At 44.9% G+C, this 23,537-nt stretch overlaps 3 protein-coding genes and 1 long non-coding RNA gene across 4 annotated transcripts; 1 reads left to right on the forward strand and 3 right to left on the reverse strand.

Moving 5' to 3' along the window:
• The first annotated feature begins 115 nt into the window (after positions 1–115).
• LOC137312554 (histone H1-like) lies at positions 116–1,902 on the forward strand. Its single transcript, XM_067979087.1, has 2 exons — positions 116–134; positions 1,298–1,902. The coding sequence occupies exons 1-2, from the start codon at positions 116–118 to the stop codon at positions 1,900–1,902; spliced, it is 624 nt and encodes a 207-aa protein (XP_067835188.1).
• Positions 1,903–5,285: 3,383 nt separating this feature from the next.
• LOC137312628 (histone H2A.J-like) lies at positions 5,286–5,693 on the reverse strand. The gene has a single exon (XM_067979150.1). The coding sequence runs from the start codon at positions 5,673–5,675 to the stop codon at positions 5,286–5,288; it is 390 nt and encodes a 129-aa protein (XP_067835251.1). The 5' UTR covers positions 5,676–5,693.
• A 927-nt stretch (positions 5,694–6,620) lies between these two features.
• LOC137312535 (histone H2B 1/2-like) lies at positions 6,621–7,076 on the reverse strand. Its single transcript, XM_067979072.1, has one exon. The coding sequence runs from the start codon at positions 7,074–7,076 to the stop codon at positions 6,702–6,704; it is 375 nt and encodes a 124-aa protein (XP_067835173.1). The 3' UTR covers positions 6,621–6,701.
• A 2,247-nt stretch (positions 7,077–9,323) lies between these two features.
• Positions 9,324–18,768, reverse strand: LOC137312658 (uncharacterized). The gene is made up of 3 exons (XR_010960778.1): positions 18,307–18,768; positions 17,853–17,943; positions 9,324–11,868 (listed from the first exon to the last, which is right to left on the reverse strand). It is a non-coding gene; the product is annotated as an uncharacterized lncRNA (long non-coding RNA).
• Between the last annotated feature and the right edge of the window lie 4,769 nt (positions 18,769–23,537).

Genomic DNA, 23,537 nt, shown 5'->3' on the forward strand with positions numbered 1-23,537 from the left:
GTGAGAATGATACTTTGTCTGTGTGCCTGTCTCTGTCTGTCTCTTTATCTGTTCGTCTGTATTTCTCTCCCTCCAGCGCTGTACATGAAAGCGGGATAGTGTTATTGAGCGTAATATGAACACCCTGTTGGAACGTAAAGACTAATTCTGTGTCTGTGAACAGACCTCCGGTGCTGTTGGTGAGACGGTCACTGTCCCTTCTATTATGTATGAGCCGGTCTGACGGTGCATTTATCAGTCTCCAGTCCAATAAGGAAAGGTGGGGAGAAACAGCCTGTAACGGCCTGACACTGGACTGCCTATGAATGTTGAATTTATTCAGCAACTGTCCGTCTCTGGGTGTTGAGAATGGGACGGATAGGACACCAGTTACTGTTGTCTGTCAGTCAGTTTAGGAGGAGGGAGAGAAAGACAGAGAGACTGGAGGAGCCCAGAGAGGAGAATTTGTATTATCGTCTCAACCAAACATATTGCTGAGTGTGAATAATAGAATCATTTAAAACCAGATATGGATAATCACATCCACAGCTGTGATTGGCTGCTGCCCCTGAATCTGGGGACCAGACACTGTGAGGAGCGCCGGGCTCGGAGTGTTTAACAGTTACTGAGCTGGGAAACGACAACTCACCTCCGAGAATCTGCAGCACAGGCCGAGCGGTGAGGAAAGCCTGTCACGGGAATTGTCAATCTGGCGAACAGTTTGTCCTGTGAATGTGAAGATGTAAACATTGTGTCAGAGAGAGTGTGTTAAAGGGGCGGATGGGTTAGATTAATGCCACTGTGTTTGTGTGGCCGGACTCATCGCCAGATTTCCGAGTCCCTTTTGAGTAAAATTTTAAAAAATCCCTGTCAAAGGATCGCCCTCCTCCCCTGCCGAGCTCCGATGTGGAAATTTAAGGTAAAGTTTCAGACCAATTCAAGATTTCAGGTGAAAAACGGAGATCATGTCAGCGATCGGGTGAGAGAGCGCGATCAGTGCAGCAATGAAACGGGTTTAAATCGAAACTGGTGCTTTTAATTCCGGTGAAAGTTTTTCGACAGCAAACATACCGGTGTGAGATATAGGAAGGGGCTAGTCTGGGACTCTGGAGTGCCCGATTTGAATTGGAATCGGGGAGTTTCAGAGGAGAGAGAAACACAGAGAGGCTGGAGGGGCCGGGAGCTGACAGCAGGATGTCTCCGCCCCGTCCGCTCTGGGCATTTAAGTTGCTCTGTGCCGCCGCCTCTCGTTTCATTTCTGACCCAGCTCTGACTGTCAGAGAGATTTTCGACAGAGTCCCGGACATGACAGACACAGCAGCCGCCGAAACGGCTCCTCCTGCCGCCGCCGCCGCTCCACCCAAGGCTCCGAAGAAGAAGAAGGCGGTTCTCCGACCCAAGACCACCGGTCCCCCGTTGGGCGAACAGATCCTCAAGATTGTGGGGGATTGCAAGGATCGCAAGGGGATATCCCTGGCCGCGATAAAGAAGGTTCTGGCTGCCAAAGGCCTGGATGTGGAGAAGCACCGGTCCCAGATTAAATTAAGTATCAAGAGAAATGTGGAAAAAGGCTCCCTGGTGCAGATCAAGGGCACGGGCGCCTCGGGCTCCTTCAGAGTCGCTAAGAAGGAAACTCAGGCAAAAGTGGGAAAGAAGGTGAAGAAACAAGTGACCAAGAAATCTCCCGGAAAGAAACCAGCGGCCAAAAAAACAGCCCTCAAGAAATTAACGGCCAAGAAACCAGCGGTCAAGAAATCGACCACGAAAAAGGCGGCGAAATCACCAATTAAGAAGAAAGCGGCGGCTAAGAAGCCCAAGACCCCCAACCCAGTGAAGGCGAAGGCGAAGAAGGTGGAAAAACCGAGGGCCAAGCCCAAGCCGAAGTCAGCAAAGCCAAAGAAAGCAGCGGGCAAAAAGAAGTAAAAAATCAAGTGCAACTTGTGACCATCTGAACACAACGGCTCTTCTCAGAGCCACCCACGTCTCTCAGAAAAGAGCTGATCCCGGAATCAGATGATTCCTGTCCCGGGGCCGGGCTCAGATTTCAGATAGAAATCATTTCAAATAAACCCAGGGTCCTGGTGACTCGCTGACATTCGCTATCCCCGCCCGACCCCCAATGTCTAATAAAATAGAGAGAATGGGATGTCCGGGCCGGGCCTCACTGGAACTGGCGTGTGTTCGGCTCCAGTCCCAGTTCATTTTTTCTCACAGATTCAGGGCGACAGTCCGTAACAGGGTAAAACTGGCGGAGATCGGCAGCTATCACAATTCAAACCACAACACATGAGATTCTTCAAATCAGCTGGAATAAAGTGTTTATAAACTGCTGAACCCGTCTGGGAGGGAATGTGCGGGGAGATAGAATCGGGTCTGGGACTGAAATGGAAGGAGGCGGGTTGACTTGTTATAGAAGGGACTGTATTTCGGCAGGAATATTACTGACTATTGATTGTAACGGGGCTTATTGAAAAGTTCCGGGATTCTATGAAGCCCGAGTCTGTAAGGGTTTGTGCGGAGCGCTGTGTTTCGGTTCTATTTTCGATAAACGGTTTGAAATTGGCGGGTGGAGAAAGCTGGAGGTGGAGCTGGAAGATCAGAGGCCGCTCTCCGCTCTGTCCGTCACTCTGATTGTCTCCTCCCCTCCCTGTTTAATATCACACTCTATCTCCTCCCCTCCCTGTTTAATATTTATCTTTGTCTCCTCCCCTCCCTCTCTCACCCTGTGTCTGTTTCAGTCAGGTCAGGGCAGGCTGCATAAAAACGGAACCAACATCAGTTTGCTGTTCATTCAGCAGCGATTTGAGTGAAGAATAATCATGTCTGGCAGAGGTAAAGGAGGCAAAGGACTGGGGAAAGGCGGAGCCAAGCGGCACCGGAAAGTGCTTCGTGATAACATCCAGGGGATCACCAAACCAGCCATCCGCCGCCTGGCTCGCCGTGGCGGTGTCAAGCGGATCTCGGGTCTGATCTACGAGGAAACCCGCGGGGTGCTGAAGGTTTTCCTGGAGAATGTGATCAGGGACGCGGTCACCTACACTGAACACGCCAAGCGCAAGACGGTCACTGCCATGGATGTGGTGTACGCTCTGAAACGGCAGGGCCGCACTCTCTATGGATTCGGCGGCTGAACAACCTGACCCTTTCTAACCGGACACAAAACAAAGGCTCTTCTAAGAGCCACCCACCGCCTCACAGAGAGAGCACTGACCTGGGAACGGGGAGAGGAAAGATCTCGGGATGGGGAATCAGTTTCCGATATTTAATTAGTATGGGGAGATTCCCCAACACTCGGTACAGGGAGATCAGAAACAACGGCCGGGGTTCTCGGCCATCCCGAGAGAAGGAGCGGAATTCCCGGTTTCACCGTATAAATGAACAGGCGGTGATACAGAGTCTTTCCCCAGACATTACCTTCTCCGCTCAGAGTAAAATCGCTCCTCACTCCCTCTCCCGCTGTGTCCTCTCTGCTATGTGTTTATTTCCTGCCCTCATTCAATTATCAGTTCGATGTGAAGTTTCTGTTTGAGGAGCGGTTCACCGGGCCGGAACTGGCGGGATTTTTGAAATTGAAGCTGGAAAGCAATTCCCGTTACGGAAAGCAATGACCGGGGATTTATTCCCGCCCGTTTACAGACAGATCAGAGAATGAACCGGAATGTGAAACAGCCTGAGATTTGAGCTGAGGAGAAGGAAATAGCGGAGATTATAAAGAGAGAGATTCTTAAATTGCTGGAGGGAAATGAAATTTTCTTGAAACTGTTATTTGATGCTCTGAAATTGGCGGGCTTTTTGAAATTGAAAATTAATTTCAGCTCAGCCAATTGGGACCCAATACCTCCCGCCGTTTTGGTCTGACTGACAGATCTTGGATCAAACCTGCCAATCACAGTCCCGGGGCAGTCCCTCCTTGACTGGGGGTGAAACCTCAGCCAATCACAGGCCAGGGGCGGATACCCTTAGACGCTTTAAAAGGCGGCCCCAGAGCGCACTCCGTGTTCACAGTCTCTGTGTCTCAGGTTGTGTTGAGATCTGTTCAGAAAATGGCCAGGACCAAGCAGACAGCGCGCAAATCGACCGGCGGGAAAGCTCCTCGCAAACAGTTGGCGACCAAAGCGGCCAGGAAGAGCGCTCCAGCCACGGGCGGAGTGAAGAAGCCTCATCGCTACAGACCCGGCACTGTGGCTCTGAGGGAGATCCGCCGCTACCAGAAATCCACTGAGCTGCTGATCCGCAAACTGCCCTTCCAGCGCCTGGTGCGAGAGATCGCTCAGGATTTCAAGACAGACCTGCGCTTCCAGAGCTCGGCCGTCATGGCCCTGCAGGAGGCCAGCGAGGCTTACCTGGTGGGGCTGTTTGAGGACACCAACCTGTGCGCCATCCACGCCAAGCGAGTCACCATCATGCCCAAAGACATCCAGCTGGCCCGCCGCATCCGCGGGGAGCGCGCCTAAACCCGACCCGGCTTCAGCACCAAGTGCAACAAAGGCTCTTTTCAGAGCCACCAAATCGGCGATGGAAAGAGCTGTGATCGCCTGGGTTGAAATGGCAGGGTCGTGAGAAATTTGCTTAAATGGGAAACGTATAAAGGGGAGGGACAGAATAAATACCTCACTCACATCCAAACGCAAATTTCACTCACATTCTTAATTCATGATGTGGAGATGCCGGTGATGGACTGGGGTTGACAATTGTAAACAATTTTACAACACCAAGTTATAGTCCAGCAATTTTATTTTAAATTCACAAGCTTTCGGAGGCTTCCTCCTTCGTCAGGTACATTTACCTGACGAAGGAGGAAGCCTCCGAAAGCTTGTGAATTTAAAATAAAATTGCTGGACTATAACTTGGTGTTGTAAAATTGTTTACAATTCTTAATTCAGTAATCGCTGATACAATAACAGCACATCAGTCAGCATCCGTTGTACAAATCTGGGTAAAATAACACAGACTGAGCCAGTGTTGTCCGAGGATGGGACGGTAAATAATATTAAGCGTCCCTGGTATTTCTGTATCCCACCCGCCCAGTTGGCAATTCTAACGGTTCTGGTATTTTGTCTCATTCACCAGACAAACTGCAAATTATAATCGATTGGAGGTTGGCGACATCTGCGGTCCGGAAGCGATTACTGCAACAGACCGATATGGATGATTTGTGCATAACAAGTTATTGTTAGTTTCTCGAATCGGAATCAAGTCCTTTTGAAGTTAATTCCTGAGCCCACAGACAGTAACCAGCCCTTTCATAGATACCGTGGGTGGCTCTGAAAAGAGCCTTTGGGTTATCAGGTTAAATCTTGACCGCTTTACTTGCTCTTGGTGCTCACACTGCTGGTTTTCTTCGGCAGCAGCACGGCCTGGATATTAGGCAGCACCCCGCCCTGAGCGATGGTCACCCGTCCCAGCAGCTTGTTGAGCTCCTCGTCGTTGCGGATGGCCAGCTGCAGGTGTCTGGGGATGATGCGGGTCTTCTTGTTGTCCCGGGCCGCGTTGCCGGCCAGCTCGAGGATTTCAGCCGTCAGATACTCGAGCACAGCAGCCAGATAGACCGGGGCTCCGGCACCCACACGTTCAGCGTAGTTCCCCTTCCGCAGGTGCCTGTGAACACGGCCCACAGGGAACTGCAGTCCGGCCCGGGATGAGCGAGACTTGGCCTTGGCCCGAGCTTTACCGCCGGTTTTTCCTCTTCCAGACATTTCCACAATCTCACAAACACTTTCACAAAGAATGAAGAAATCCTCCCTCACTCGCCCTTCTTATACCTTCTGGAGGAGTGCAGTGGGGGCACTTGTGATTGGTCCATCTGTTCTCAATCTCATTGGTTCAACGAACAGCCCAATCAGAGAGCTGTTTTATTCACCAATCAATAGCCGAATGAGAAAAGGACGGAAAATACCGAACTGAACCGTTTTTTTTGAAATTTGAAAAGCCCGCCAATATTTCTGTAACACAAGAATCGGATTTAGTAAATAATGTCGCGAAAGACAAAAATTTAAATATCTCTCTCCTTTTACACTGTTGTTCCACATTTCCCGTCACAACTTCCAGAACCTTATACATTCCGGTTAAAATCCGGCTTCATTAACCGTTCATGTTCAATCGGGCGGGAATAAAGACCCATTTTGTAACGAGACAGATTCCAGCTCAATCTTTGTGAAAGGAACAAACGACAGATTGTGGATTGATCCCTGTTCGCAGGAGCTGCATCGCGATCGAAACCGGAGCCGGGACTCCTGGTGCAAGGAGTCGAACAGTAACAGATCCTTTAGACTATTCTGTACTCGGTGTGAAGTCTCTTTCAAGGCTGTTGCTTTACAAAGGATTGCGGTTCTGAAAGTGATATTCCGGAATAATGAACAAACAAACGTGAAAATGAGAAAAAAATGACTGAAGTCTAATACACCCCCTTAAAACGGCTCTTAATGGGCAGTAGCCGGGAAGGGTCGGAATATGAACGAGAACGAGAGGATCAGTGACACGTTTTTGGTTATTGGGACTAAATAAAAAAGCAACACACAGATTATAACCGGCAGTGATGATGAGAATCTACTAGATTTCAAGAGAAATTAGAAAAGCACAAGAGTTAGAGAAAAACAGTTAGTATCAAACATTCTACAGTAAAATGATTCTACACAGAGGGGTCGTTACAGCGTCTTCAGAGAGACTGTGGGTGGCTCTTAAAAGAGCCTTTGTGTTCATTTTTTTCAGTGCATTGTGGAGTTTTACTTGGAGCTGGTGTACTTGGTCACCGCCTTCGTCCCTTCCGATACGGCGTGTTTGGCCAGTTCCCCGGGCAGCAGCAGGCGCACGGCGGTCTGGATCTCCCGGGAGCTGATGGTCGCCCGCTTGTTGTAATGGGCCAGGCGGGAAGCCTCACCAGCGATGCGCTCGAAAATATCGTTCACAAAGGAGTTCATGATGCTCATGGCCTTGGAGGAGATGCCGGTGTCCGGGTGAACCTGCTTCATCACTTTGTAGACGTAGATAGAGTAACTCTCCTTCCTCGACTTTCTCCGCTTCTTGCCGCCCTTGGCTGGCGCTTTACTCAAGGTTTTCTTGGCGCCCTTCTTGGGAGCTGCTTTCTTGTCCTCAGGCATTTTCAAACTCAATTTCAGACCCAGGAATGACCCAAATCCGCTCCGAACTCGGATTAAATCGGCAGCCCCACAGCCCTATGCTAATGAGGGATGGAGGAAGGCATTGATTGTGATTGGGTCATTCGGAGTGATACAACGTCACCTTTTCCATTCACTCTCTGATTGGATATCTGAAGAAACCAATCAGATTGAATACCTGGCAGCAATCACAAACACGCTCACACTGCACATTGTCCGGTTTCAGCAATTTGTTCCGAACTGTTGCAGTTCTGCTTCCGGCCAGTAGATGTCCCCAAACCCCGGGACATTGAAGTTTGCAGGTGAGAGAGGGACAGAAGATCAACTCATTCTTCACATTATGTTGCACGAGTGGGATTTAGAAAAACTGGGAATTGGAAACATTTGGTTGGACCAAATGTTGGTTGCATGCTGTATTAAATTCTTGTAATTAATTTAGGGTGTATAGTCTATACTGACGAAGAATCCAACAAAATACAAGAAGACTTTCATAAGCTTGATGAAAGGCGGTGTAAATGGCCATTGAATTTCAATATAGAAAGGTGTGAGATGGTGCATTTTGCTCGGGGGAATAAGGAGGCCTTATACTGCTTGGAAAGTAAGAGTCTAAATGTGGTAGAAGAGCGAAGGGATTTCGGGGTACAGATTGACAAATCATTAAAAGTAGCAACACAGGTTGATGAGGCCACAGAAAGCAAACACAGCACTGGGGTTTATTTCTAGAGGAATAGAATTGAAAAGCAGATAAGTTATGTTCAACTGTAATTTAAACTTTCAAACCTTCTGTCAAACTGTTAAACATTCCCTTTCTGAAATCCGTGCTGACTATTCTTTATTATATTTTCGGTTTCTAGATGTTTTTCGATTGCTTCATTGAGCAAAAGATTCCATGATCATTCCTACCACCGACCTTTCGTTAACTGGCCTATAGTTCCCTGGACTTGTTCTATCTCCTGTTTCAAAATATATGAATCACATTAACTATCATCCTGCCCTTTGGCACTATTCGTTTTTGTGATGATTTTTTTTCTATACATGTAACAGTGCCTCTGCTATCTCTTCCCTTGCTTCATTTAATATGTGCGGATGCAATACATCTGGACCAGTTTAACCACCCTTTCTAACTTAAATGTCTTGATATCTTTATTGACCTCTTCCTCTATATCATATTTACCCTGTTAATCTCCCTGGTAAATACTGAGGCAAAGTAACAATTCAATATTTCTGCCATTTCGCTGACATTACCTGTGAGTTTATCTTGTGCATCCCTTAGTGGCACTCAAACTATTCTGGTTTTCCTTTTGTTATTTTTGTGTCTGTGGAATAATTTACTATTTCTTTTTATATTCCTTGATAATTTGATTTCGTTGTTCCTGTTTGCTTCCCTAATTGTTTTTGTGACTTCTTCCAAACCTCTTCCTATTCGCTTTTGCCATCCTCTTATTTAATATCTATGAATGAGAAATTCCACCAGCTTTTTGTGTCTGTTCAGGGGCTGATGTTTGGAAACTATTTATTGTCTATGATTAAAGTACCAGAAACCCCAAACCCAAACTCCACAGAAACACTCGATTTTTCCCTCCTCGTGAAATAAGGCGCTATAATGGTGAGCAGAGCTGCCTTCCAAACAATTCATTCCAACAGGTTTGAATCCCAGCACGCTGAATTCAGAATCACCAAGACTGGAACCGAATTTGATGATGTTCACAGAGATAGTGTTTCGAAAACACAAACGGGTCTTATTTATATTTAAAAAAATACTTTGAAAGGTCATTTCTTTCCCCCATAACTTTGAATTTAACTCTTTCCCTTTGTATTATTATTTACACTGATCTGTACAGTGGATACGGGAAACAATTGCCCGGATTCAGTGAAATTAATAGATTTTCTGAAGTTTTTTCTCTCTGCTGATTCCCGTCCCTTATTTAAATTATGTCGGATTAACCTTTCTGATCTATTGAAGGGTCATAGTCCTGAACCGTTAACCCGAGCTTCCCTTCTCCACATATGCTGCCGGACCTGCTGAGTCTTTCCAGCATTTTTGGTATTTTTTTCTCTCTATTTCATCCCTTTCACTTTTGACGGTCGCCATTAAAACTTCCAGCTTTGTGCTCAGTTTTTATTTGTGTTTTAGTTCGATTTATTTGAATTAATCTAATTCATGTCCTGAGAAATCAGACAGAAATATTGCGCAATGTACAGTGAAATATAATGGGGCAAATTCACAACTTTTGAATCAACAAAACAAAAACTTTATTATGAGTCAGTTGTCTTAATTTTTCACTGTCAAAATATTAAAAAATAACAGAGTAGAAGTTACAGAGAGAAACTATTTCCTCACATTGCACTTTGTCCTGTTTCTGTAACGACAGACAATGTGAATTTGTTCCACTCTGTTAGAGTTCTCGCTTACGGCCAGTCGATGTCAGACTGTATATTCATTCTGTATCTGTCAGCCTCCAGTACTGTCTGTGAGTGTGAGATTAATTATCTATCTGTCATTCTCTGGTACTGTATGTGAGTGTGGGATTCATTCTGAATTTGTCAGTCTCTGGTACTTTGTGTGAGTGTGGGATTCATTCTGTATCTGTCAGTCTCTGGTACTTTGTGTGAGTGTGGGATTCATTCTGAACCTGTCAGTCTCTGGTACTTTGAGTGAGTGTGGGATTAACACTGAATTTGTCAGTCTCTGGTACTGTGTGTGAGTGTGGGATTCATTCTGTATCTGTCAGTCTCTGGTGCTGCCTGTGAGTGTGGGATTCATTCTGTATCTGTCAGTCTCCGGTACTGTGTGTGAGTGTGGGATTCATTCTGTATCTGTCAGTCTCTGGAGCCACCTGTGAGTGTGGGATTCATTCTGTGACTGGAAGTCTCTGGAATTTTATCTCAGTGTGGGATTCATTCTGTAACTCAGTCTCTGGGACAAAGTGCAAGTCTGGATTCGTTCTGTATTCTTATTTCAGGATACAGCATGTTACTTGAAACTGTATCTTTAATTCATTAATGTTTGCACGGTCCTTTGTCTAGCATTATTTTTAAAATATGGATAGACTTCTGTATTTTGTTTCAATCAAACAATGTGTGAGGTTTGGTGTAGGATTACATCTTAATCTCTTGAAAGACTATTGTAAATGATAATGTATATTTCAATATTTTACCGTGAAATTATTGGTCTGGTACTTATTGTGTAGCTCAGTCTGCGCTAATGGAATTGATACTTTATCTTTCAGGCTGACACTTTGTGCTATATTTGGACTGGTATGTCAGGAATAACTCAGTCCGCAATAATGGAAATGATGCCATACCTTTCAGCATGAGTTTGAAGTAATTATTGGAATCGTTTGCAATGTGCAGCTTCGTCTACACTAATAGGATTCAGACTGTATGTTTCAATATGATAATATGTATATACGAATTTTGGACTGCATACAATATGTAGCTGGGTCTGTACTAATGGAATTCGTACTGTGCCTTTCAGTCTAATACCGTGTAATATATTTAGATTGGTTTGTAAGGTGTGGCTCAGTCTGCAATACTGGGATTGATACTGTATCTTTCAGCATGACCCTGAATGTGATTTTTGGACTGTATGTAATGTGTAGCTCAGTCTGCACTAATGGAATTGATAATGCATCTTTCAATCTGATACTGTAAGAGAATTTTGGACTGGTAACAAATGTGTACCTCAGTCTGCAGTAATGAAATTGATACTGTATCTTTCATTACGATACTGTATTCGAATTTTGGACCATATATATATGTGTTGCTCAATCTGCACTGTTGGAATTAATACTGTATCTTTCAACCTGTCACTGAGATTTTTAGACCAGTATATGATGTGTCACTCAGTCTGCACTAATGGGATTGATACTGTATCTTTCAGTCTGATACTGTGTGAGATTTGTATACTGGCATGTAAAGTGTGGGTCAGTCTATACGAGTCAAATCGAAACTGTGTCTTTCAGTCTGACACTGAATGTGATTTTTGGACTGGCATCTACTGTGTACCTCAGTCTGCAGTAAAGGAATTGAAACTGTATATTTCAGTACGATACTGCATGTGAATTTTGCACTGGTATATAATGAGCAGCTCAATCTGTATTAATGGAATTGATATTGCATCTTTCAATCTGTTACTGTATGAGAATTTTGGACTGGTATCTAATGTGTACCTCAGTCTGCAGTAAAGGAATTGACACTGTACATTTCATTCTGACACTATGAAGTTTGTGGACATATATGTGAGTCAAATATGGGTAACATCTGAACTGGTATCTAATTTGTATCTCAGTGTACACTATTGGCATGAATACTGCATCTTTAAACTCATAATGTGTGTGAATTGTGGGCTGGTATTTAATTTGAATCTCGGGGTACATTATTGTGATTCATTCTGTATCTATCAATCGGTCCCATGTGTCAGTTCTAACTGGTATTTAATTTGTAGCTAAGGCTGAACTAATGTGAGATTAACACAGTGCCTTTCAATCTGATACTGGGTGTGATTTTGGACTGGGAATTATTTATCTGCCGGTCAGCGGTACTGAGTTGTTTAGAAATGGAAATTCCATCTGTATCTCCTGCTCTGTTTGACTGTTGGATTGGGATCAGTGTGGGATTGACTATTTCTGCTGTGTGAGACTGTGGAACTGACGACTTGTCTGTGTCTCTGTGCTCTGAGTGATAATGTACATACTGTGTGTGAGAAGGAGCTGGCTGCACTGTTCCTTGCGGAGGAAACATCACACTGATTCTGGGTCCTTCAAGTATTTGCCTGTAGGAAGAAAAATTATCTCTTGTAACTCAAGAACAGGTGAGGTAGAAAATACAAAAGTGATCAATTGAATCTCTCTGTTAATAATCATTGTAATATCCACAAATGAAAACCAGTGATACAAACAGTGTCAGTGTCTGACTCCACTGCAGTACTGCAGCACTCAGCTTCTGTACACCAGGTGTGTTGGGCTGTTTTACAACAATTTAGTGATATCCAGACACAAGCCAACACCTTCGCTGATCCATTAATGGGACGACCCGATGGGGCGGGGACCTTTGTTCAGGTCAGGCTTCTAATCCCCTCTCCGATGGGGCTAACAGTTCAACCAAAACCACAGAGCCGCTGTTTAAAATGTGTCCTTCATATTTCACAAATGATGCCTGCAATAGATGCTCTTTGTATAACTCCCCACATCCTTACTGTCCGGCTCTGTTTACTGTTCAATCACAAACAGGGCAGGTAGAAAAAAATGAGATTTAGTACCTGGCACCAATCACAAACACGCTCACACTGCACATTGTCTGGTTTCAGCAATTTGTTCCGAACTGTTGCAGTTCTGCTTCCGGCCAGTAGATGTCCCCAAATCCCGGATCATTGAAGTTTGCAGATGAGAGAGGGACAGAAGATCAACTCATTCTTCACATTATATTGCACGAGTGGGATTTCGAAAAACTGGGAATGGAGACGAGCTGTTGGACCAAACACTACTTGCAACGCTGTTTTAAATTCTTGTAATTAATTTCGGGTATATTGTCTATATCGAGGAAGACTACGACAAAATCAGCTTGCAGAACGGCCGTGTAAATGGCCATTGAATTTCAATATAGAAAGGTGTGAGCTGGTGCATTTTGCCAGGGGGATTAAGGAGGCCACATACTGCTTGGAAATTAAGAGTCTAAAAGGGACAGAGGAGCAATGTAAATCATCCTGAGAAATTAGAGAGAAATACTGCGCAATGTAAGTGAAAAATAATGGGGCAAATTCACAACTATCGAATGAGTAAAACAAAAAAATTATTATGAATCAATTGACTTCATTTTTCACTATCAAAATGTGCAAAAATACGAGAATAAAAGTTACAGACAGAAACTTTCCTCACATTGCACATTTTCCTGTTTCTGGAACCACGATAGGAAATGTGAATTGGTTCCGCTCTTTTACAGTTCTCTCTTACGTCCAGTAGAGGTCAGTCTCTGGTACTGTGTCTGGTGGGATTTATTCTGCATCTGTCAGACTCTGTTATTGAGTGTGAGCATGGGGTATATTCTGCATCTGTCAGTTTCAGGTACTATATATAAGTGATGGGTTCATTCTGTATCTGTCAGTCTCTGGTACGTTGGGATTCATTCTGTATCTGTCAGACTCTGTTTTTGAGTGTGAGCATGGGGTATATTCTGCATCTGTCAGTTTCAGGTACTGCATATAAGTGATGGGTTCATTCTGTATCAGTCAGTCTCTGGTACCATGTTTGAGTGTGGAATTAACTCTGCAACTGTCAATCTCTGGTGTTGTATCTGAGTGTGGGATACATTCTGTATCTGTCAATCTCTGGTGTTGTATCTGAGTGTGGGATACATTCTGTATCTGTCAATCTCTGGTGTTGTATCTGAGTGTGGGATACATTCTGTATCTGCCATTCTGTGCTGCTTTATCTCAGTTTGGGATTCATTCTGTAATTCAGTCTCTGAGACAATGTGCAAGTCTGGATTCATTCTGTATTCTTATTTCAGTTTACAGCATTGTATTTGAAACTGTATCTTTAACACTTTAAATGATATAGTTCTTCATCGTGTATTTAATCTGTAAATTTTAATTTTCTTCAATCAAACAACGTGTGTGAGTTTTGGAGTGGGATCACATCTTAATCTCTGAACTCTATTGTGAATGATAATGTACCTTTCAATCTGTTCACAGTGAAATTATTGGACTGGTATGTAGTGTGCAGCTCAGTCTGCACTGATGGAATTAATTCTGTATCTGAGTCGAACACTGTATGAGATTTTTGAACTGGTATGCAATATGTAGCTCATCCTGCACTAAAGGAGTGGATACTGTCTCTATCAGTCTGATACTGTATGAGATTTTGGCCTGGAATGTGAGATGTAGCTCAGTCTGCACTAATGGAAGTGATACTGAATCTTTCAATGTGATATTCTATGAGATTTTTGGACTGGTGTGTCACATGTACCTCAGTCTGTGCTAATGGAATTGATATTGTATCTTTGAGTCTGTTACTCTTTGAGATTCTTGGACTGCTATATCATGTGTGGTTCAGTCTGCACTAATGAAATTGATACTGTATCTTTCAGCCTAATATTGTATGAGATTTTCGGACTGATATGTAATGTGTAGTTCAGTCTGTGCTAATAGAATTGATACTGTATCTTCCAGTCATAATTTATGAGAATGTTGGACTGCCATGTAATCTGTGTCTCAGTCTGTGATAATAGAATTGAAACTACATCTTCCAGTCTGATCATTTATGAGGTTTTTGGACTTGTGTGTAACGTGTAGCTCAGTCTGTACCAATGGTATTGATACTTTATGTTTCAGTACAATACTGTATGAGTATTTTGCAATGTATATAAAATGTAGCTCAGTCTGCACGAATGGAAGTGATACTGCATCTTTCAATCAGACACTATGAGGTTTTTGGACTGGTATCTGATGTGTAACTCAGTTTGCAGTAACATGACTGTGAGATTAATTCCGTATCTGTCAATCGGTGGTACTGTGTGTGAGTGTGTGATTAATTCTTTATCTCTCAGTCCCTGGTATTGTGTGTGAGTGTGGGATTCAGTCTGTATCTGTCAATCTCTGGTACTGTGTGTGGGTGTGGGGTTCATTCTGTATCTGTCAGTCTCTGGTTCTGTGTTTGAGTGTGGGATTCATTCTGTATCTGTCAGTCTCTGGTACTGTGTGCGAGTGTGGGATTCATTCTGTATCTCTCAATCACTGGTACTGTATGTGAGTGTGGGATTAATTGTGTTCCTATCAGTCTCTGGTTGTGTGTGTGTGTGTGTGTGCGCGCGCGCGCGCGTGTATGAGTGATTCATTCTGTTTCTGTTTGTATCTGGTGCTGTAAGTGAGTGAGATATTCATTCCATACCTCTTAATTTCTGATACAGTATGTGAGTGATATAAATTCTTTATCTGTCAGTCTGTACCACAGTGTGTGAGTGCGGCATTCACTCTGGATCTGCCAGTCACTGGTACGTTGTGTGAGCATGGGATTCATTGTACATGTCAGTCTCTGGCACTGTATCTGAGTGTGAGATTCATTCATTATATTTAAGTAAATTGTATCTCCGTTTATTGTACGGCATTCAAAACTGTACTTTAATACCTTAATGTATGAATATGTTCCCCAATCTTTTATTGGTAGATACTGATACACTTCAAAATGTAATGTTGCAGGTTATAATCAGAGAATGTGGGCACTTTTTGGAATTCTATTAAATCTGTATCGATGGAAACACAATTGTGATTTGGTGTGTCTTCCAAACTGATATGGTGACATTTTTGAACTTGTATATAATGTGTAGCTCAGTCTGTGTGAATGGAATACTGTATATTTCAGTCTGAATCTGTGTCAGTTTTTTTGTAGTGATATGTAATGTGCAGATCAGTCTGCACCAATGGAATTGATAATGTATCTTTCAATCTGACATTATGAGATATTTGGTCTGGTATGTTAAGTGTAAATCAGCCTGTACTAATGTAGGTGACTGTGAGATTCATTTGGGATCTCTCAGTCTCTGGTACTGTGTGTGATTGTGGGATAGATTCTGTATCTGTCACACTCTGGTACTCTATGTGAGTGCGGGATTCACTCTGTATATACCTTCTCTAGTACTGTGAGTGGGATTCATTCTGTATATACCTTCTCTAGTACTGTGTGTGGGATTCACTCTGTATATACCTTCTCTAGTACTGTGTGTGGGATTCATGCTGTATATACCTTCTCTAGTAATGTGTGTGGGATTCACTCTGTATATACCTTCTCGAGTACTGTGTGTGGGATTCACTCTGTATATACCTTCTCTAGTACTGTGAGTGGGATTCACTCTGTATATACCTTCTCTAGTACTGTGTGTGGGATTCACTCTGTATATACCTTCTCTAGTACTGTGTGTGGTATTCATTCTGTATATACCTTCTCTAGTACTGTGTGTGGGATTCACTCTGTATATACCTTCTCGAGTACTGTGTGTGGCATTCAGTCTGTATACACCTTCTCTGGTACTGTGTGTGGAAATTATACTGTATATACCTTCTCTGGTACTGTGTGCAGGATTCACTCTGTATATACCTTCTCTGGTACTATGTGTGGCATTCATTCTGTACATACCTATTCTATTACTGTGTGTGGCATTCACTCTGTATTATCCTTCTCTATTACTGTGTGTGGGATTCAATCTGTATATACCTTCTCTATTACTGTGTGTGGGATTCACTCTGTATATACCTTCTCCAGTACTGTGTGTGGGATTCACTCTGTATATACCTTCTCCAGTACTGTGTGTGGGATTCACTCTGTATATACCTTCTCCAGTACTGTGTGTGGGATTCATTCTGTATATACCTTCTCTTGTGCTGTGTGTGGGATTCATTCTGTATATACCTTCTCTAGTGCTGTGTGTGGGATTCATTCTGTATACACCTTCTCTAGTGCTGTGTGTGGGATTCATTCTGTATACACCTTCTCTCGTGCTGTCTGTGGGATTTACTCTGTATATACCTTCTCTACAACTGTGTGTGGGATTCACTCTGTATATACCTTCTCCAGTACTGTGTGTGGGATTCACTCTGTATATACCTTCTCTGGTACTGTGTGTGGGATTCACTCTGTATATACCTTCTCTGGTACTGTGTGTGGGTTTCTGTCTGTATATACCTTCTCTAGTGCTGTGTGTGTGTGTTGTATTATTTCCACATATGCAGTTTCTCATACTGTAGGTTAGTTTGGGATTCTTTCTGTATCTCAGTCTCAGGTAGCTTGTGTGCGTGTGGGATTCATACTTTACCTGTCAGTCTCTGGTGCTGTGTGTGAGTGTGGGATTCACTTTTTGTATCTGTCAGTCTCTGGTATTGTATGTGAGTTTGAGATTCCTTCTGCATGTCTCAGTCTCTGGTACGGTTTGCGAGTGTGGGATTCATTCTGTGTCTGTAAAATTATTCTCTCTGTTTGTATTATAGCGTTCAATAATTTAGCTTTAATATCTTAATGTTTAAATAGTTTTTCTCATTATTTAATTTGTAAATATGGATGCACTTTCGGATAAGATGCTGGAGGTTTTTAATCAGATAATTTGTGTGCTTTTTGGACTATGATTAAATCTGTATCTCTGAACACAAATTTGAATGATAATCTATCTTTCAAACTGATATGATTACATTTTTGGACTGCTGTGTAATGTGTATCTCAGTCTGCACTAATAGAATTAATACTGTATCTTTAAATCTCATACCATGATTGCATTATAAACTGATATCTAATTTGTTTCTCATGTTACGCTGTCACAGCATTTCTCAATCTGACACTGGATGAGAGTTTTGGACCAGTATGCAATTTGTATCTCATGCTACACTATTCGAATGGATACGACATGTATTAAACTCACATGTGTGTGAGAGTTCTGGTCAAGTATTCAATTTGAATCTCGGGTTAAATTATTGCAATTCATTCCGTACCTTTCAATCGGGCACCATGTGTGATTACTATCTGGTATTTAATTCGTAGCTACTGTTAACCTACTGTGGGATTGACAATCTTAAAGCATGATTTTGGACTGGGATTTTTGTATCTACCTGTCAGTGGTACTGAGTTAGGGGGAAATGGAAATGCCTCACCTGCTCTGTTTCCGTGTTGGATTGAAAATGTGCCTCCGGATATTGGGATCAGTTTGTGACTGACTGCTTCTGCTGTCTGAGACTGTGGAACTGATGACCTGTCTGTGTCTCCGTGAATGATAACGTACCTACTGTGTGTGAGGAGGAGCTGGCTGCACTGTTCCTTGTGCCTAGGATGGAGGAAGCATCACATTTATTCTTGGCCCTTCAAGTATTTTTCTGTCAGAAGAAAAAAGTAACTGTTGTAACTCCAGAACCAGTGAGGTAGAAAATACAAAAGTGATAAGTTTAATAGCTCTGTTAATGATAATTATGTAAATCAGCGATACAAAGAGTGTCAGTGTCTGACTCCACTGCAGTACTGCAGCACTCAGCTTCTGCACACCAGGTGTGTTGGGCTGTTTTACAACAATTTAGTGACATCCAGACTCAACCCAACCCCTGCACTGATCCATGAATGGGACTACCCGATGGGGCGGGGACTTTGTACAGGTCAGGTTTCTAATTCCCTCTCCCAGGAGAATAACCTTTCAACAGAAATATAACAGCAGTTGTCTAAATTGTGTCCTTCACACTTCTCACCTGGTGCCTTCAATAGATGCTCTTTGTATAAGTCCACACATCATTACTGTCCGACTCTGTTTCCAATCTTCACTCTCCAAAAACAACAAACAGGGTGAGACTGGAACTAAACCTGGAACATTCACTACTGGTCTGGGGAGAGAAAGCAGCAATGATTTTAAATAGCAGTTTCTTCCCATTCTGTCTCCCTTCCCCTGGACACACCCTGTACACCCACAGCCCGAGAATGACCTCTCCCTTCCCCCTCTCACTCCATGTTCCGGGACAAGTTCCTGATCCACTCCGCCTCTTATGAAAAGCCCCCGGACTTCCCCTGACGTTCCCCCGGACTCAATACCGATCTCTGAGTCCATCTGCGGACACGGTCCCGAAGCGATGAGCTGCTGTAACGAGGCTGCTCTTTGCTCCCTTCCCCCGGGGGCCGTGATCACTCCATTCTCGGCTGTTTTAAACCATCTTCTTCCGCTCACTGAGGGAATGGCCCCAATAGGCCGAGCAGGGGGAGGGGATCGCGCATGCGCTCTTCCGCTCACCAACAAGCAGCGCGGGGGGCGGCGCTGAGTCACGCATGCGCAGATATCTGGTTTAATTCCCAATACAAAAATCGATGGAAACTTTCTCCAATTGGAATTTTTCAGAGTCTGAGCAAAGGAAGTGGGACTGGGGGAAAGGTCAGAGGAAATGGGGTCCACAGGCAGTGCAGGAACAGGCACCAGAATGGGAAACAGATGGGATTCCACCAGTGCATAACGCTGGAATCCAGACTGACTTTACAATCTCTAACTATTAAACTAGATGTTTCCATCCCTGCTGTTTCTCTCGGTATCTTTTGATGGTAAAGGGCCTTTCATCGATAAAATGGGCGGGTGTGAAATGAGCCAATGGATTCTGTTCATTCTTGGCCCCATTAACCATTAATTAACGTGTGACTCCGAAACTGGATGCAGGATTTCTCAAACCAATCCTGGAGAAAAATGGGATGAAAGTCGGAGTCCGTGTATTTGCTGGGAGCGTGTAGGATTAATATCTGACAGCAACAGTCCCATATTAATATAATCAGATTGAAACTCTCGGTCACTGAGAGTAATAGCGAACGGCCCTGATCTGCAAAACCGAATGTAGTACAACAGGCAAGAGAGGGTTAAATTCGGCCCACATTGTTTTTGTCACTCTCTGCACTGTCCCTGAGTGTGGGATTAATGGTGTGTCCGTCCCTGGTATATCAGTGAGAGATAAGACTACATCTTCTGTCTCTACAACGGGAATTTCTGGATAAAACGCAACTTTACATGTCAGTCTGGAACTGATACTGTTGCACTGTGCCTCTCCGCTCGCTCTGTCACCGTATCTGTCTCCCTTTCTCTCTCACTCTCCGGTGCTGTATATGAAGGTTGGATACTGCTATTAACCGTGATATGAACATACTGATAGGAAATGTAAGACTGACAGTGTGTGCCTCGCTTTCTCTCTCGAGTGCTGTTTTTGAAGGTGGAATGCTGTCTGATATAAAACAGAGAGAATGGGGTGTCCAGGCCACACCGGAACTGGGGATGTGTTCGGCTCGAGTCCCAGTTCATGGTCATAACCTTTTCACAGATTCAGGGTGAGAGTCTCTGTGAGACGGTAAAACTGGCGGAGAAAATCCGCTTCATAATTCAAACCCCAACACATGAGATTCTACAAATCAGCTGGAATAAGAATTTTGTAAACTGCTAATTAAGAGAGTGGATTTTCCGCTTTGGCGGTGGAGTAAGTCGGCGATAACGGATCGGGCCCCCATTGTTCACTACGCCTGATTTTACTATCCATTGACACCAATGAGTTCACTGAAGTAACTGATATCAATCCAATACTTCAAATAAATTTGGAAATAACAGACAGGAATTATATTTTATCCAACAAATGCTTTTTGAGAAATAATGCAAGATGTGATTCTAACATGAAATGGTTTGCTGTTATTAGTCGGGAAATAATATGATTTCAATATTAAATGTTTAATCCTGTAATGAATAAAATCAAATGCTCCATTTCGGTTGATGATTATTTCCCATCACACACACTGCCTGGTGGGATGGACTGAGGGTGAGCTGTCAGGGTCAGACAGCGTCCTGTTCATTGGGACATTTGTTTTGGCCAGAACAGAATAATAATGGACCAACACCCGGACCGTTACTAACTGGTAAAATATTAATGTAATTTCAAACTCCAGTGGGGAGTTCCGGAGATCGTTTCATCTCTGAGCTGCTGTGCAGCAATGTTTACTCACTGCAGGGAGTTTAATGGGACATGAGGCTGGGCCTGGTTACAGAGATCGATAAGGAAACCTCCTGATACATTTCTGAGACGATCAGGGGGCGGGAGATTTCACACGGCCGCAGCAGGCCAAGGGAAAGCTCTCCTGCTCCTCCTTGCCCCACAAAATATATGTTAAAAAGAAACTTCTCAGAGTTCTGGACCACTCAATCCCCATCGAAAGGGCGGCTCCTCCAACCATTTTTAGCCAGCATTAAATGGTTTCCCGTGTACGTCATAATACTCTGATTTACATATTACAAGTGGCCTGACCGGAAACAGGTGGGTGTTGCTCGGGCCGCTCTTCTCAGGACATGACCCACGATGGTGGAGGCAGGAACGCCAGTGTTAAAGGGGCGGTAATGACCTGACACCATTTACAAGCCTCGACCACCCTATTTCCGCCAGGCGAGGATACTTAAAATCGGCCACACCTTTCCTGACCTACGCCCTAGAATGAATCTTCGAAGCCCACAAGCTGGTCCATTTTCTCAAATTGCATCGGTTCATAACACGTGGAGGGAAATTTTCAGCATCGCTGGGGACTGAACTGGTAGAGCCGATCACCCGCCCCTTACAGAACCCGCCCGATTTTAATTCTTGCTCCGTCAGTTTACCTCCCAAGATGTGAAGGTGAAATTACCCCCTACGTTTCTGACCCCAAGGTTCGACAGGTGTGTGAAAGACATCAGACAGTGTTTGCCAAACACTAACATGAATGTGGGCGAATGGATCCGTGTATTCGGGTAGAAGCTGATAACCCACCCAACGGAGACTGGACCCCTATACCGTGGTGTCGAAGAGGAGTTCATCCCCAACAGCTCGGTAACACAGGTCGCTGTCCTCTATGGGCAGTTGTCCAAGATGCACAACGAGACAGATATCAACAGCTGCTGGAAGACCATCAATTCGGTCAAGGAGGCCCTTTGTTCCCCCGAAACTTGCTGGTCTTCCTGCCGAGGGAACTGTCCGCGGCCAAGTGTTGGCCACTGGCACAATCCAAGGTCCAGTATTTCATGCTGAGGTGCACACTGAAGCGAGGTGCGGCCTACACAAAGGCTTTATTGGGAAAGGCAAACGTGTAAGGCTATCCCACCTTGTATTGTACAGCATGTGTTAGAAGATATTTACTGTGTTTTGACTTGTAATAATGGAATCGTATGATGTGTATTGTATTTGTTTTGAATTGTAATTGTAATATTTACATTGAACTGTGTGTATTCATGAATTTTATGAAATAAAGTATATTTTGAAATATTAAATAAAGTTCCAGTCTCACTATTTCTCTTCTTATTGGACACTGAAGAGTGGAAACCGACCCGAATCGTAAAGATGTTGGAAGTTATACAAATATCATTTATTGCAGGCATCAGGTGAGAAATAGGGAGTGTTTTCTTAAGGGTGAGAAACTGGGGACTGTGGAGGAGCAGAGGGGTTTGGGTGTCCAGGTACACCAATCAATAAAAATAAGTGCACAATTGTAAAAAATGAATGAAAGATCCCAATTTCTAGGCTGTCATATCCCAAGGTAGCGCTATCAGGTACTTTCCCAACTCTGTGGAATTTGCTGATACAATCAGGCCCCACTGCCTCCCTTGCTGGTCCATTCCATACATCCAGCGCACTCTGCATTAAAAAATATAGATTCAAGCATTCTGCTCATCCTGTGCCCCAGGTTGAGAAGACTGAGAGAGGCAGGAGGACCCAGACCATTAGCCTTATGTGACTTTGGACATTTCTGTTTTTAATTCAGCTTATTGAATTTGCAATTTATCCACTTTTTTGTACATTTCTATTTTTATTTTTTGAACAAATTCTCCAAACCCTGTGCGCAGTGAGTGCTGACTCCGGGCCCTTTGATTGACAGCCCTCACCTCCGCCCGCCTCCGTCCTGGGCTGACTCCTCCTATCACGTGACACGCGGCACCGTCTCTCACCTTTGTGCGCTGACATCGCGATGAGCACAAACATCTCCGGCCCGAGGGGCGCCGCGCATGCGCCGCACGGTCCCTATGCCGCGTTCCTTCAGCAACAGGCGCGTCCCGGGAGGATGATGATGGCGGCCTCGGGTCGGCGGGCGGGCGGCCGCTGCTGTGGGCGGGGTCGAGACCGACAGAGGGAGGGTCCGCATCTGGAAGTGGCCTGGGCCCCGGGGCCTTGGAATGGCGCCGTGAGGCCGGCCCGGGCAACAGCTCCTCCGACTTCAGGCCCGATCGCCGTTAATGGGGTCGCAACCCCCGGGACGGAGGGACCGAGACCCCGGGACGGTGGGACCGAGACACCGTGATGGAGGGACCGAGACCCCGGGATGGAGGGACCGAGACCCTGGAACGGTGGGACTGAGACCCCGGGCCGGAGGGACCGAGACCCTGGAACGGTGGGACCGAGACCCCGGGATGGAGGGACCGCGACCCCGGGATGGTGGGACCGAGACCCCGGGATGGAGGGACCGAGACCCTGGAACGGTGGGACTGAGACCCCGGGATGGAGGGACCGAGACCCTCGAACGGTGGGACTGAGACCCGGGGATGGAGGGACCGCGACCCCGGGATGGTGGGACCGCGATCCTGGGACAGCGGGGCGTCGACCCCGGGATGGAGGAACTGCGACCCCAGGGATGGAGGCACTGTGACCCCGGGATGGTGGGATCGCGATCCTGGGACAGCGGGGCGTCGACCCCGGGATGGAGGAACTGCGACCCCAGGGATGGAGGCACTGTGACCCCGCGGACGGAGGGAACGCGACCCCGGGAGGGAGGGGCCGTGAACCTGGGATGGAGGGACCACGAACCCGCGATGGAGGTATCGTGACCCCTGGAGGGAGGTGGTCCTTTAGACCGTTCATGCTCTGTTGTGAGACCTCTGTGTGTGTCTTGCTCTGTTCGTGTTCTATTACATTGGCTCCCGGTGTGGCAATGCCTCGACTTTAAAATTCTCATC

The sequence above is a fragment of the Heptranchias perlo genome, unplaced genomic scaffold (assembly GCF_035084215.1).
Source record: "Heptranchias perlo isolate sHepPer1 unplaced genomic scaffold, sHepPer1.hap1 HAP1_SCAFFOLD_43, whole genome shotgun sequence".
Taxonomy (NCBI): Eukaryota; Metazoa; Chordata; class Chondrichthyes; order Hexanchiformes; family Hexanchidae; genus Heptranchias; species Heptranchias perlo.

Coding starts and splice junctions, on each gene's coding strand:
- LOC137312628 (XM_067979150.1), bottom strand. CDS start 5,675: ATGTCTGGAAGAGGAAAAACCGGCGGTAAAGCTCGGGCCAAGGCCAAG.
- LOC137312535 (XM_067979072.1), bottom strand. CDS start 7,076: ATGCCTGAGGACAAGAAAGCAGCTCCCAAGAAGGGCGCCAAGAAAACC.